This window comes from Anopheles gambiae, chromosome 3 (assembly GCF_943734735.2).
Source record: "Anopheles gambiae chromosome 3, idAnoGambNW_F1_1, whole genome shotgun sequence".
NCBI lineage: Eukaryota > Metazoa > Arthropoda > Insecta > Diptera > Culicidae > Anopheles > Anopheles gambiae.
Window position 1 is genome coordinate 10,273,897 of NC_064602.1, and position 15,352 is coordinate 10,289,248.

Here is a 15,352-nt window from a genome sequence, read left to right on the forward strand (position 1 = left end):
CATCTGTTGCTCTCTTTGGACGACGGTTCGGAGATGGTGAGACGCGCGACTGTGGCTACGAGAGTGCCCTTGCGCACCAACACGCACACGGACAGAGGAGCGAGTGCTGTGAATGCTGTACAAGACGAAGATGGCAAAACCGACCATTACACAGCGCTGTGGCCTGTGTCGTGTCCACAATCCACCGAAGCCCTTCGATCGTCTTCGGCAGTCGTGTACGGTGGTTGTGTTCGCGCTTTGCTCTAGAATGGTATAAGATTTAATGGATCTGCTCTTCGCGAATTTCACTTTCTAATGTTGTGTTTTCTCCGATTTTTTCAGAGACACTTCAGCTTGTTGTTGATTGCAGTGTTGGGTGTGATCGGCTTCCTACCACAAAGTGGCAATGGAGAAAAGATACTGCTCGTTTCGGCCTTCCCCGGCATGAGCCACTGGCTGATGTTCGAGCACATCATACACGAGCTGCTGCGGCGGGGTCACGAACTGACGGCCATCAGTAGCTATCGGTTGCGAACGGACGGTGCCAACTATACCGACCGCTACCACGAGGTACTGATCGAGCCGATATACGACTTCGAAGCGAACGGGCTGCCGATGGAAGTGTTTTACAAATCGCAATCGTTCGGTGATCCGTTCTTCAAGATGTCGATACTGTGGAAGCTGGGGCTGGAAACGGCGGAGCATGCGTTCGAGAGTGCGAATGTGCGGAAGTTCCTGCAACGGGAGGGTCTCACGTTTGATCTGCTAATAGCGGAGCAGTTTGTGCAGGAAGCGTTTCTGATGTTTGCGCACAAGTACCGGGTGCCGATCGTCACTATCAGTAAGTATTCTTGGGGGGAAAGAGCCATCAAACACTTTCAGTTTGATCTTGACTGTGAACTGTGAACTCTTTTCCAGATACGTTAGGGCATGCGGACTATATCGATCGTGCGTTCGGGTTACTAACGCCGTGGTCTTTCGTACCACACTTTATGGTACAGTACGATGATCGGATGACGATGACCGAGAGAGCGTACAACGTGTTCCTGTCCGCGTGGGATGCATACAATCGGAAGTTTTACTACCTTCCCGAGCAGCGGAAGCTGGCAGAGAAGTACTTTGGAGCGCAAAATGCAACCTCCAGCCTGCCCAGCATAGAAGATCTCGAACGGAACGTGAGTGTGGTGCTTGTAAATAATCACATCATCTCATCCCGTCCAAGACCACGGATCAATGGGATGATCGATATTGCTGGGGTTCACATCAGGAAAGCAAAACCACTCCCACCAGTCTTGAAGGTACTGTTAGATCCTTAATATTGATGTCTTGAAGTATATTTTTAAAGAAGAACATCTCTTTCACAGAACTTCCTGGATGCAGCACCCGGTGGCGTCATCTACATCAACTTCGGTACCTTCCTGCGAAGCTCGGGCATGCCCCCGGAAACCCTAGCCGTCTTCCTGGCCCTGTTTCGTAGCCTCCCCCAGTACAGCTTCCTGTGGAAATGGGAAGCCGACACAATCCCCAACCTTCCGCCCAACGTTCTCCTCCAGCGCTGGATCCCCCAGAACGACGTGCTGGCTCATCCGCACGTGAAGCTCTTTGTATCGCACGGTGGCATCTTCGGCACGCAGGAATCCATTTACTGGGCCCGCCCAATACTGTTCGTCCCGTTCTATGGCGATCAGCACAGCAATGCGCTAAAGTTTGAACGTGCCGGCATTGGCCTAACGCTCCAAATAATCAACGTTACGGTGGAGGACTTTCGGGCGAAGATAGAGCGCATCGTGCAGGAGCCTACGTTCCAGCAGAGTGTCAACCGGCTGTCGGCAATCTTTCGCGATAATCCAACCGATCCGCTTGAGGAGGCCGCGTTCTGGGTCGAGTATGTCGTGCGCCATCGGGGAGCCGCTCATCTGAAGTCAGCCGCAGTACAGATGCCCTGGTATCGGTATCTGCTGCTGGACATCTTGTCATTGACCTTGCTGGTAGTTTTCAGTGCGTGGTGGTTGATTAGGAAGCTAGCGAAGAAGGGTTGGTCGGTGATAAACCATCGCAGGGTAGAGAAAGTCAAAGTCAAGTGATGTTACAACGTTTGTAGAGATAAGGAGCCGGCGCGCGCACAGACAGATGCATGTGGTTAGGGTCGGTTTGTTTATCGGATTTTGAGTTAGAGTATGAGTCAGTTACAAATAAAGGTTTCGGATGCGGTGTGTGTGTATGTTTAAAGAAAACACAAACACACATAACTTCATCTTTCAAGTGCGTTTATCAAACATAATCCTCCTTCTCTCCTCCTCCCCTTACCTGACAGATACAAAGTGTACCATTTATCAGTAAACAGGCCGCTGCGAACGCGCGCGCTCTGTTTCTCAAGATAAATGACATCCCGCTCTTTGTCTCTCACTCTCTCATTTTGTACCTCTCTCTCTCTCTCTCTCTCTCTCTCTCTCTCTCTCTCTCTCATACACACATTTTCTCTCACTCTCAGTAATGCGCAGGCTACTGCGGTAGAACACACTGCGCAGGCAGCTGCATCCATCCCGGGGCCATTCGGCAGACACAGAAGCCAGTAACGGCACGGCACACGGCCGAGCAGGATCGGAAAAATCTCACCGCAAACACAGTGCACCGACGGTTACCGTTTCCCCCACTCACCCGTTCCTCCCTGCGCTCTATACGCCGCGTGACACGTGGAGAGCAAGAAGCGTCGTCGTCGTCGCCTACTGTTTGGTTCTATTTATTGCGGACGGGGTTCATCAGATTTTAACGACCAAAATTAGTGGTTTGTAGTGGGACAAGATCACATCAACGAAGCGTGAAGACCCCCCGTTATTATAGCCAGTGCGACAGCGTGATAAAAGTGCATCCAGTGTATGTGTGTGCAATGCAGCGCACAGCGAGTGTGGCCGGGACATTGCATAACGGATAAAAAATAGGTGCCTCTGCCACCCAAAATCCACTCCACCCAGGCCGAACGTGGCTGTTGTGGCCCTTTTCCCCGGGAAACACGTGGAGAGCAAGCCGGGCCTACAATTTAACGACCCGCTTACACACCTGCAAAAACGTGCTCGGCCGGCAGCTCGGCTCGGGAGCAAATCGATCATACTACAAAATGGTAAGCAATTTCCTCCCGGACGGCTGCAACGAATCGACGACGACGACGTCGTGTCACTAATAAGCACCGAACCAAACGCCTTCCCAAATGGGGTTGACATTAAATTGACCTACGAGTATGATGTAGGGGTTTGGTGAGACATGAGGCGGACAGCAATCAAGGCCACTATCGGAACCGTCGCACCACGATGATAAGGGGCTATACAATTTATCAATGCGTTCCCCCCATGACCTCCTAGCCGAATTTACCAACAACGGACACCGAACGCTGCCACCGAACCAAGCTGGGTGTCCCCAGCTGCACCACCGGTGTATATATGGGTGTTTTTGGCATGTGTGTGAAGCATTTTAAATTTCCACTATAAATAGGACGCGCCCTGAGAGAGAAGCACGGGCGTGCCGCCCCGTTCCAAGTGCCAAGTTCATGCGCCCGCCAGAAGACGCTGGCGGCCGTGTTGGTGGTGATGGTGGTGGTGGCGGTTCAGGGCGTTCGCTGGTAAACATTAAGAATATTTTTAGTACACCGCCGTATTATCGCCTTTTTATATTTGCCCCAACAAGAGAGGGGGGCAAAAAGGGTTGCTCTTGTTTTGTGATTATGATGCCGGTAAAGGGTGTTTGTTGTTGTTTTTGTTCTCGGAGAATTCTTTTCGAATTGCGATTGGCACACGTTTGCACACCAACACTTCAACCGGTTCACTAAAACAAAAAAACAAAAAACGGTTGCAGCGTGTGCCGGTTGTCGATCTTTGTGCAGAACAGAGTGCGGAAAATTTTGCTTAAACCTGATTAAAAATAGTTTTTCCCCCAACAATATGAGCAAAGAAGACCACCAAGAAACTGGTGAATTCCAGTGGACCATTGAGGAGGGGATGGGTGTGTGTGAAAAACGTTCCTGACACGGTTTGTTTTTGGCACAATTCATTTCACGGACCAAAAAACAACCTGACGAAAACGCTGATCCCAAAACCCATTCTCAACTCCTCCACGAACGAACGGGCGTCTTCTTCTCCACGAACGAACGGGAGGACTGGCGGTGAACGGTCGCTGAGTGTGCTAGAACTAATTGCCAATGGAAGTATTGATGCTGTGGAATGGAGGTTCACTCTAGCGGTTTAGAGGTTTACTGCTCTGTCTTGAGGTTTTACCGGGGGATTTTGCCGGCAAACTGCCAAGCTTTTATGCATTTTGGCATGCATCGGGCATGCAGAACGCGGCAAGAACGGGCAAGCGTAAAAGATTGTCAATCAAATTGTGCTGTTGCATTTTTTTCGTAATATTGCTGATGAAACAAGTTTGAAAATCTATTTTTCTGAAGTTGCCATAACATGATCGTTACCTGATCTTCTGCAGCTGAGCGACAGCTGATTAATTTCCTTTTTTCCCATGCATACAACAGCAAACTACCCGGTTCCGGTTGTACGGTGTTGTTTTACCTATTGCAATACCTCCGCTCGATTGTGCTATTGCAAACGAAAACAGAGTTACGATCGAGCAGATTTATGTATTCTCATGGGTCTAACATGATCACATACTTCCTTCTCAATAGTGATGGGCGTCTTATTCCAATTTTAGGGAATGGAGGGAACTGTTTTTTTGGACCTACTTCTATATTAGTGGAATGACCATAAGGAAATGTTTATCACACTTCAAAGATATCAGAAAGCGTTTATCACACGCTCAAAGAATAAGGAACAAAAAAAAACAAATATTGGACAAAACTGCTAGAAAACTATACTAAAAAGAGAAGGTTTTGATGCTACAAATTACTCTTATACAACATCTAAGAGTGTATATGGCCTTGTTGTTTAGTCTTCTCGTCTACTCTATAATACAGTCTATAGATGTTCAAGTATTCTCATTTATTGTCCATAAGAAGCTTACAATACCTCAAGAGGGATCGTTACCAATTAGAACCTAAGTTCGATCGTTCGATTGAAGGAATGGAACGAACCTAACAGATTTGGACCGAAATTCCCATCACTATCTGCTTCCTCTTCTTTCCTCCCTTTTGCAGCATTTCCGCACACTGTCGTACATAATCGGTTGTGCTGTTGCATTTACCGCCCTCGGTCTACCGTCTGTCGAATGTGGCAAGATACTGTTCCTCGTCCCATTCCCAGCACCATCCCACTGGCTGTGGATAGAGCACTTCGTCAAGGAGCTGCTGTCCCGGGGGCACGAGGTAACGGCGATCACTAACTTCCCTGCGAAGGAAGCGCACCGCAACTACACGGAAATACTGATCGATCCACCGTACGATATACCTTACTACTGTAAGTTGGCAGCATATGAGATACATCATACACCACAAACACTCACCGAAAGAGTGACATCTTTGCTTTCAGTTCCCGTGTCGGATATCTACGATTCGAAGTACAACAGTGATCTTAACAACCTGTTCCTCTACTGGAGGGTAGGCATCTCGACGACACAGTACGCGCTGGAGGACGAGAATGTGCAGCAGTTCATCGAGCAGGACGATACGGACTTTGATGTGATCATCTCGGAGCAGTTCTATCAGGAAGCGTTCCTCATGTTTGCCCACAAGTACCGGGCGCCGATCGTGACGCTCTGTAAGAACTGGATGATATAAGCTTTTAAAGCTCGCAGAGTAATATCCTTCCCCCTTTTTTCGATATTGTAGGCACCCTTGGGCATGCAAATCACATCGATCAAGCGATGGGACTCGTTACACCGTGGTCGTTTGTTCCTCACCCAGTACTGCTGCTGTCCGACGATATGACATTCTCCGAACGGTGCTACAACTTTTTGATCTCACTGGCCGATCTGGTGATACGGCAGCTTTACTACATCCCCCAGCAGAACAGGCTCGCTCAGACACACTTTGCCAAAATTGAAGGTAAGTGCCCAGTGCCCATTCTGCATAATTTCTTCCTACTGAAAATCTTCTCTTTAACCTCTTGGACAGGTCCCGAGCTGATGCCTTCGATTCGAGATCTCGAAAAGTCCATCTCTGTGATACTGGTCAACAGTCACCTGTCGACGTCACCCCCGCGACCCACCATCCCTGGCCTGGTGAATGTGGCCGGCGCACACATCAAGCCGGCAAAAGAGCTACCCGACGACATCCGGAAGTTCCTGGACGGTGCCAAAGAGGGCGTCATCTTCTTCAGCCTCGGCTCGTACATGAAGAGTGCCGACATGCCCAAGGACAAGATGAAAGCGTTCCTGGAGGTGTTCCGCAATATCAAGCAGCGCGTACTGTGGAAGTACGAAAACGAGGACGTTGCCCGGCTGCCGAAAAACGTGATGGTGCGCAAGTGGCTACCCCAAAGCGACATCCTAGCCCACCCGAAGGTGGTACTGTTCATCACGCACGGCGGTATGTTTGGCAGCCAGGAGGGCATCTACCGCGGAGTGCCCATGCTGTACATACCGTTCTACGGGGATCAGCATCGCAATGCGCTCAAGGCGGAGCAGGCAGGCTACGCACTGACGCTCAACTTCCCCGAGGTGAACGTCATCACGCTCGGTTCGCGCATTAACGAGCTGCTCACGAACCCGACGTTCATGAAGCAGGCAAAACGGGCGTCGGAACTGTTCCGGGACAATCTCGTGCCGCCGATGCAGGAAGCGATGCACTGGATCGAGTACGTGATGCGGCACAAGGGCGCAAAGCATCTGAAGACGCGCGCGATCGACCTGTCCTGGACGCAGTACCTGATGGTGGATGTAGTCGGGTTCTTTGCGCTCGTGTTTCTGCTCGCGGCGGTCGTGTTTTACAAAGTGCTGGGGCTGTTCCTGACACCACCGAAGCCGAAATCGAAACCAAAGACCCGGGACATGATGCTCGGGATGAGGAAGCCGAAGTTAAACTAAGATTTCATGCTGAAAGCCGTTTTATAGGTCGCAATAAAACCAACGCAGCTACTATTTACTCTCGAAGCGTGTGTGTGTGTGGTTGTGTGTGGCCATGCTCCTCCAGGAAATCATTCTTCCCCTCGGTAACCTTCCTCCTGTGCTCCCTCGTGGTGCTGGTAGTAGCTTGGTTTGTTCTCCCACTTGTACTTAGCCATCAGCTCAAACAGCAGCACCTCCAGCATCCCGTTGCTTCCACTAGCCAGATCGCTCATCATCTCCTCATCCAAGTAGATGTTCAACCGGCTAAAAACCTTCCGGTTAAGCGTCTGCCAGTTGTCTAGCTTGTTGCGGGTGGCGTAACATTTCGTATAGTTGTGCAGATCGACCAGCTTCGGGTAGAGATGCTTCAGGATTTCCGCTACCAGAACTACACGTAAAATGGTGATTAAAATAAACCGAATCGCCGAACAGCCCCAGGAGTACCACCCCTATACCTCCATCCGTAAGGTCCCGGTTAATGTTTTTAATGTCCTTCGAGAGATTGAACTGTTTCACCCACTGGTACACATCGATCAGCTCTTGTGTTGATAACTGTATCGATTTCCTTCTGGACGGCATTTTGAAGCGTTTTTCTTGCAAAATGGTGTAATTTTTTTTCTGTGTACACAATTTGATGCCGTTTCGACGGTAGACTAAACAGAGTATGACCTACTACGATGAGAGTGTTGATGAGATGGAACGGTCTATTCTCCCCCCTACCGGAGCGCCCCCTGGTGTGTGACGTCACAGACCTTGAGACAGGCTAATTAGATGCATCAAAACAAACGGCGTTATGAAATAGAATAGCAGATAGAAGACGTGCGAACCGATTGGTTCAAAGCTTCATCTCAAGCTACGTCATACCTCATTCATGCCCCTTACCATTTCTCTAGTGAGGCTTAATTAAGATGCAAAATAAAATAAAAACATCCGACAACACGCATTCAACAAACAAGAAATCAGGTAGTTGCCACTAAACATCGCGGCGCCCAAAAACGTGATTCATTTCTTTAATGATGTTGTGCGGTGTGGATTTCCCCTGGAAGCGTCCCCGGCGTCCAACGGCCGTTACGTTGTATATCAATGCGTTGAAACCGGTTTCATCTCGCTTGAGGAAAGAAGGTTACTGCGATTAAGCGACCGTTGTTGCCGTTCGCAACGCGTTAATTTGTAACCGACAGTCGCACTGGCCGGTTCGATTCGAGAGTGTAGAAGCGATGGCGCCGTCTTCAAGCACACGTTGCTTTTGGGCATTAACGTTGGTGATGCTGATTAGCAGAACAGGTGAGAATAGTGTTAGATAGAAAAGGTTTACCTTTATCTAACGATTTTTGGTACGGTTTAAAGCACACGGATCACTGCTGCCTGTAAACTCTGGAGTAGACAAGACTCTGGATGAAATCTTCATGCCCAACGAACGGGAATCAATCGATGGTAAGGTCTTTACTTTGTCTATTAGCGTGCCCATATGACATTGAAACATTCTTCACTCGTCTAGACTGTCATTTGCGGTACTACAAATTCGGCATGGGACCACTTCCGCTGCCTGCCTTCGGAAGGCCAGCCTACCTGCGAGAGTTTGCCCATATGGCGGCGGTCGGTTGGACGGGGGAGAATGGCAAGATTGACTGGAACTGTGGTGGCTCATTGATCTGGGAGAACTACGTCCTAACGGCGGCTCATTGTACCGCAGACGATAAGTATGTTGATTACTGCTCCACATCACCACAGAAACAACAACGAGCAGGAAACATGTTTCATTCACACCTTAACGCTGTCCATTTGTCGCTAGTAACGCCGCTCCCGATGTGGTTCGCCTTGGTGATATCAACTTGGACGACGACTCGGACGACAAGTATGCGCAGCAGCTGAAGATTGTCGAAATTATACGCCACCCGGAGCACCGGTTTAGCTCGCGGTATCACGATTTGGCACTGTTACGTCTGGAGAGGAACGTTACGTAAGTATAGTATCTGCTCACCAAAGGCATTTCGGCATGTAAGCTAATAATTATTCCAGCCTGCACGACACGGTGGCTCCTGGGTGTCTGTGGAACGATGAGGAGATTCCCTTCCCCTCGATGGAAGCTACCGGCTGGGGATCAACTGGCTTCGGTAAGTTGTACTACCGCTGGTGGTCGTACCGCGCAAACTGTTATCTATAATCGGATTAACCTCCCGCGGCCCCCAGGTCAAGCGAAAACTCCAATACTGCTCAAGGTGTCGCTCAGCCTTGTCCCAAAGTCCACCTGCGATCAGCAGTACCGGAAGGGTGATCGGGGTTTGAGGCAGGGTTTGCAGGACTATCAACTCTGCGCAGGGGACATCAAAATGGACACCTGTCCGGTAGGTGATCCGGGCTGGGAATTAGGGAGGGCTTAAAGCACACATTAGTAACCATGGGTTGATTTTGTAGGGAGATTCTGGTGGTCCGCTGCAGATGAAGCTGCTTGCCAATGCGAAGATGACACCGTTCATTATTGCCGTCACATCGTTCGGCAGTGTTTGCGGACAGTCGACGCCCGGAGTGTACATGAAGGTGTCGCCCTACATTCCCTGGATACGTTCGGAGCTGGCAAAGCGGGGAGAGCTGATAAGGGGTAAGATCACTCCGAAAAGCTTGGATCCGCTTCTAGCACTCATTCTTCTTGTTTAAACTCTTTCTAGAGTGGAGCTTTAAACCATATGCTTGCGCATTACGGTACGTACACCTGCGAGAGTACGAGGATGACGTAGTGATGGGCAAAAGTGATACGTTTGAGTCACTCGATTCTACCAAGGCACATATGAACATCATCTCATCGGTACAGACGGTCAAACTCCACTACCCAGCGGGTACAAACGGACCGGACAACTGTTACGGTGTAATCATCGATGAGGACACCGTTGTAACGCTTGCCCACTGTGCCGCTGTCCAAAGGTAGTTTGCCATTTTGTTTGGAGCAATCAGGAAAACAGTTATGATATTTCTTCTTGCTTTCCAGAATGACTGCATCTCATATAGCCGATCAGAACGGCACGCGAAACGAGGTGGTTAAGGTGCACCGCCATCCCCAGTACAGACCGAACTCGTACGACAATGATATTGCTCTGCTGAAGCTAAAGAATCGGTACGAGTTTTCGCGTGACTTCGTTCCTGCGTGCATCTGGAGCGAGTTCAAGCTACCCGATCCAAGGTTTTACGTCACCGGGCAGGGTCGGATGGATTTGAACAAATTCAGCTACGGTGACACACCTATTACCGAGTTTCGTGAGTAACTTGATTGACTTGCCATGTCTTAGATATTCAATTATTAAGCTGTTTTACAACGTCCCTTCCACCCTCTAGAACCACAGATCGTTCAACTAGCCCCTAGGGCAGACCTTCAACTGTCCAACTGTTCCTTCCCGGATGAATACCAAAAGGGGCTAGCCAATGGGCTCACCCAAGAGCATCTGTGCTTCGGCAACAAACCGTTCCTGGTGCCGGAATCCTGCCAGATGCAAATCGGTGCCCCACTGTGGCGTCGCGTTTGGCGCATGGAGCGTCACTTTGAGCACATCTACGCGCTGAACCTGTTCGGCAAGGATTGTGGCTTTGGACGGTCGGCGGTTGCGACCCGGTTGGGTTACCATCACGAGTGGATGCGTTCGGTCCTGCTGCCAAACTACAAAGAGCGGGACGATTCGGTACTGTTCATCAACGGTGATCTGTATCAGTACGATCACTGTAAGGCGCCCGATGGCAGCGAAGGACTTTGTACGCCGGTGCAACGCTGCCCGAAGATTGCGTACGATGCGCAGGTAAAGCGTAACGTACGGCTCTGCAGGGATGGTTCGCTCGTCTGCTGCCCGTACGAGTACGTGCGCAATGAAACGCGCCCGAGTGCGGACGCACGCGAGTTGGATGAGTGCGAGACCCGATACAGAGCGTTCCACAGCGAGTATCAGCGGTGGCAGCAGGATCGGATCGGTACTTACTATCACATGGTAAATATTGGAGTTGCAAACCTCTTACCTCTTAGCAAAGAAAGATTTTAAATCCATTTTAATCGTTTGCGGGGGGGGGGGGGGCGGCAGGTTTACGTCGGATGGGAAAAAGGACGACAAACGGAATGGAACTGTCCCGGTACGCTGGTCAGCCGCAGCCTGGTGGTACTGTCCGCCTACTGTCTGTCCGGTTCCGGCACACTTCCAACGGTGGTGAACGTTGGCGCAGGGAATCCGAACGACACCTGGAACAATCCTGTGATCGCACGCATCCGCGAGGTCATCATTCATCCGAACTATAACGCCACCTCGCTGCTGAATGATATTGGGCTGGTGCGGTTGGACAAGGAGATCGTACCAACGGCAATGAAGTATCCGATTTGCCTGTATCAGAATGAAACACACACACCGTTCCTGCTTTACCGGATGGTAATAGGTAAGCGACGAACCTTTGAGGCTCTCGTTTTCAGGGTGGATGATAAATGACTCATTCGATCTGCATCATTTTACACAGATAATGGAGAATCACAGCTCGTGTCGAGCTATCCCAAGTACAACAGCGACTGCAAGGAGTATCTGGGAGTGCACGGAGTCCGCCAGCTGTCCTCCGCCGAGCTGTGCGTGGACGTCGACTCGGACGATCCTCGCTCGCTGACGGGTGATCCGCTCGTCTGGTACAAACGACGGGCGGCGGACAACTCCTCCACCCAGTACTTGGTCGGGCTAATAAGCTACGGCAACTCTCAGCAGCAGCTGTTTGTGCATACGCGCATCTCAGCGTACGTCGGCTGGATCAAAAGTGTGGCCTAAAAATAGATGTGACAAAGCGTGCGTAAGAGTCCAACCGACAATCGTCTAATAATGTTGCATCATTTTTGGAGTTGCAGCAACCGATCGTTCAACAAAAAACCTCTGCTCAGGCTCTAAACTCTTCATCATGGTATGGTATTATTAAATTAACTTTGTATTAATTTAAGTAATGCGTGTGCGGGAGGTGATCGTCACAACGCTTCCGATTTTTAAACTTTAGAAATCTTAAGTCATGAGTCATGAGTTCGGAACTCTGTGCCGAACTAAAACTCAAGACCAAACGAACATAAACAAGCGAGCAACGGAGAGCATATGTAGAACCATCTCCTACGAATACATAGAAATCAAGAAAGAATATAAGAACACTTCATTGCTACGAAAATCAACAAGTTCAGTTCCGTGTCCACGATCGACATCATTTGAAGGTTCCGCTTCGCAGTTTTGTTCGCGTTTACGGGTTGCTTATCAGGAAAAGGCACGCTTTCTTTCTATTTTCTGGCTTCTTCTGTATTCTACGTTAGGGTGAGATTGTTCTACGAGATGTAGAACATACATCAGAGTATAAACCATAACTCTCTACCCCCTCCTTAACCGAAAGTCAGCTGAAAGTTGAACCTATTGAGTCAATTAAACGCGATAAGAGAGCGTTCCGTGCTAGCATCGCACCCATTCTTGCGCCACATAACCGATCGATAGTTTAGCTGCTGCTCTGGAGGCAGCGACAGAGTGAAACCATGTGGCTGCGAATCACTTTTGCCGGCTGTTTGTTCCTGCTCGGCGGACTGCTGTCCAGTGCCGATGGGTACAGGATACTGTTTCTTGCCCCCTTTCCCGGTCCGAGCCATTGGCTCATGCTGAAGCACTTTATACGCGAGCTGACCGATCGGCAGCACGAGGTAACGTGCATAACGAGCTTCCCGTACGGTGAACCGCTGCCGAACTACGATGAAGTGCTGATCGATCCACCGTACCCGATACGGGAGACATGTAAGTAAGGTACGTGAAAGAAATGGCCAGAAAAATAATGCCCAAATGGCATTTTCTTTCTCTTCTCCCCCCCTCATACAGTCCCAGTAGAGGGTTTGTTCGACGCAAGCCAAACGTCGGACTTTGACAAGCTGAACATGTACTGGGACCTGGGCCTCAACACCAGCGAGTACGGGCTGCAGTCGGCAAACGTGCGCCAGTTCATTGCGCGTACCGATCTCACGTTCGATCTCGTCGTCGCCGAGCAGTTTTTCCAAGAAAGTTGGCTCATGTTTGCGAACAAGTACAGTGCACCGATCGTGACCATCAGCACGTACGGCTATTCGGACTTTTTCGACCAGATCATGGGCCTGCGGACACCGTGGTCGTTCGTGCCGCACATGGTACTGTCCTACACCGACAGCATGAGCATCGACGAGCGGGCGTACAACTTTGCGCTCTCGCTGTACGATCGCTTTTGGCGCTACTGGTGGTACCTTGGGTGTCAAGACAGGATAGCGTGGAGTGCGTTTGGCATCAACTTCCTCGGGACGCGCGTATCCGACCTGGAACAGTCCATCTCGGTTATACTGGTCAACAGCCATCCGGTGTTGAGCAACCCGCGGCCCACCATGCGCGGACTGGTGGACATCGGCGGTGCGCACATCCGGCCGCCGGCACCACTACCCCACGAGCTGGCCGAGTTTATGGATGGGGCGCGCCACGGCGTCATTTACTTTTCGCTCGGTGCGTACATGCAAAGTGCGCTGATGCCGGTGGCCAAGCGTACCGCGATACTGCGCGCGTTCGGTGCGCTCGAGCAGCGGGTGGTGTGGAAGTTCGAGGACGATCGTATACCGCCCGGGGACATACCGCCGAACGTGATGGTACGCCGGTGGGCACCGCAGAACGATATTTTGGCCCACCCGAACACGGTACTGTTCATCTCGCACGGTGGCCAGTTTGGCACGTTCGAGGCGATGCATCACGGCGTCCCGGTACTCTTTGTGCCGTTCTTTGGCGATCAGCACCGCAACGCGGACCGTGCCGTTAGGGAGGGCATGGCGCAGAAGATGAGCTTTGAGAACATTAGCGAGCATACGTTCGGGCCGATGGTAAGGCGTATGGTTGAGCGGGAAAGCTATCGGGTGAGGGCGAAGGAAATAGCGCACCTCTTCAGGGACCGGCTGGTGGAACCGATGGAGGAGGCACTGTACTGGATTGAGTACGTGGCGCGGCACAAGGGTGCACCGAGGTTAAAATCGAAAGCGATACACTTAAGCTGGTATGAGTACTATTCGCTCGATCTTGTGCTCTGGCCGGTGCTGCTTATACTATTCTTGCGCTGGATGTACATGACACCAAACTCCACGCGTAAATTGTACTATAAACTGCGAAGCATTATTCGGTTCCCGCACACACTGCACTATAAGTATCATGCCTTTCTCCGGTACTGCCGTCAAGTGACCGAAAACCTGCTCTGGATCAAGCAAGCACCCAACCAACGGAATCGCCGTCGAGTGTACTATCGCCAAGATTAAATTGAATACACTCCGCGCATAATCGTTCTCGATAACTGTACTCTCTCTTTAGTGTGTTTCTTTTGCTACAAATAAAGGTAAAAATCTAAACCAGCCCTAGTACCAGTACGTTTTGTGCGGTACGCGCGTCTCCTCGATGCCCTGCCGCTCCATAATGTCCATCTCGAAGGTGCGCAGGGCGGGCTGGAACGAGATCTCCTTCACCACGTCCGCCGGTGTGTCCTTCTCCCGCTCGATGTACGTGCCCTTCGTCTTGTAGTCGTGCGTTTCCTCGTTCGCCTTCGGTATCGGAATGATGCGCCCCGTTCTGGTCGACACCCGCACCTTCTCGCCGTCCTCCGTGTAGCGCCACTCGATCGCCGTCGCCTGCAGATCGGACGGATCGACCAGCTGCACCTGGCTGGTGACGAGCAGAGGGCTCTCCGATTTGATCATAATGCCGGGGTACTCCTTCTCGTCCGCCACCTTGCGCAGATGGCAGTTGAGCCCGCTGACGATCACCCAGTTCCGCTCCTGGATCACCTGGCTGACGATGCCCTGCTTGCCCTTGTCTTTGCCGACCAGCACCTCGACCCGGTCGCCCCGGTAGAAGCTCCAGTTGGCGATCGGTTCGATGAACACCTTCTTCCGGATCGTGCCCGGCATGTTCTGCTGCCGGAACTGGCCCGTCCAGGGGCGGTTCGTGGTGAAGCGGAACTTTCGCCGCTCGACCGTGCGGGGCAGGTACTGTGGTTTGCCTCGGGGCGTTTTCCAGTACACCTGGCAAGTGAATTGGTAATGAATGGTTGCTGTTCCGTGGTGATGGATCGGACCGGCCGAACGCGGTCTACACACACACTTACCTGTTCCATCGAACGCTTCACGTACGAGTCGGGAAAGTTGGAGAACTTTTTCGACATATCACCCACCTTCTGGAGGAACGTTGTTAATCGCATTTTGGCGCTTTTTATCTTTATTTCGCCAAAAGTTCACAAATTATTTGGTTTTGTTCTTGAACTCGCTCCAGTCGGTGGAAAATGTTGTTATGAAATCGCAGGCCGACGGCAGCACATTGTTATGACAGCTCGCACGCAGCGCACACGTTCCTGAAGGGATGCAGGCTGACAT

General features: G+C 50.9%; 5 protein-coding genes across 5 annotated transcripts; 3 read left to right on the plus strand and 2 right to left on the minus strand.

The window, feature by feature from the left end:
• The first annotated feature begins 91 nt into the window (after window positions 1–91).
• LOC133394002 (UDP-glycosyltransferase UGT5-like) lies at window positions 92–2,260 on the plus strand. Its single transcript, XM_061662123.1, has 4 exons — window positions 92–250; window positions 322–820; window positions 898–1,277; window positions 1,344–2,260. Exons 1-4 carry the CDS (start codon window positions 113–115, stop codon window positions 2,061–2,063), a joined length of 1,737 nt encoding a protein of 578 aa, XP_061518107.1. The 5' UTR covers window positions 92–112; the 3' UTR covers window positions 2,064–2,260.
• Window positions 2,261–2,533: 273 nt separating this feature from the next.
• LOC1277575 (uncharacterized) lies at window positions 2,534–14,335 on the plus strand. Its single transcript, XM_061662599.1, has 16 exons — window positions 2,534–3,097; window positions 5,114–5,372; window positions 5,445–5,672; window positions 5,744–5,959; window positions 6,029–6,938; window positions 8,753–8,920; window positions 8,980–9,074; window positions 9,151–9,305; window positions 9,376–9,559; window positions 9,627–9,879; window positions 9,944–10,209; window positions 10,288–10,928; window positions 11,019–11,364; window positions 11,443–11,729; window positions 12,440–12,725; window positions 12,807–14,335. Exons 1-16 carry the CDS (start codon window positions 3,095–3,097, stop codon window positions 14,243–14,245), a joined length of 5,736 nt encoding a protein of 1,911 aa, XP_061518583.1. The 5' UTR covers window positions 2,534–3,094; the 3' UTR covers window positions 14,246–14,335.
• LOC1277578 (sperm flagellar protein 1) lies at window positions 5,005–7,623 on the minus strand. The gene is made up of 2 exons (XM_317050.5): window positions 7,416–7,623; window positions 5,005–7,348 (listed from the first exon to the last, which is right to left on the minus strand). Exons 1-2 carry the CDS (start codon window positions 7,537–7,539, stop codon window positions 7,050–7,052), a joined length of 423 nt encoding a protein of 140 aa, XP_317050.5. The 5' UTR covers window positions 7,540–7,623; the 3' UTR covers window positions 5,005–7,049.
• Window positions 7,771–12,120, plus strand: LOC1277577 (uncharacterized). The gene is made up of 12 exons (XM_061662122.1): window positions 7,771–8,244; window positions 8,308–8,394; window positions 8,459–8,660; window positions 8,753–8,920; window positions 8,980–9,074; window positions 9,151–9,305; window positions 9,376–9,559; window positions 9,627–9,879; window positions 9,944–10,209; window positions 10,288–10,928; window positions 11,019–11,364; window positions 11,443–12,120. The coding sequence occupies exons 1-12, from the start codon at window positions 8,178–8,180 to the stop codon at window positions 11,736–11,738; spliced, it is 2,760 nt and encodes a 919-aa protein (XP_061518106.1). The 5' UTR covers window positions 7,771–8,177; the 3' UTR covers window positions 11,739–12,120.
• On the minus strand, window positions 14,271–15,348 carry LOC1277574 (large ribosomal subunit protein uL24m). Its single transcript, XM_317046.4, has 2 exons — window positions 15,088–15,348; window positions 14,271–15,004 (listed from the first exon to the last, which is right to left on the minus strand). Exons 1-2 carry the CDS (start codon window positions 15,178–15,180, stop codon window positions 14,342–14,344), a joined length of 756 nt encoding a protein of 251 aa, XP_317046.2. The 5' UTR covers window positions 15,181–15,348; the 3' UTR covers window positions 14,271–14,341.
• Window positions 15,349–15,352: the final 4 nt, after the last annotated feature.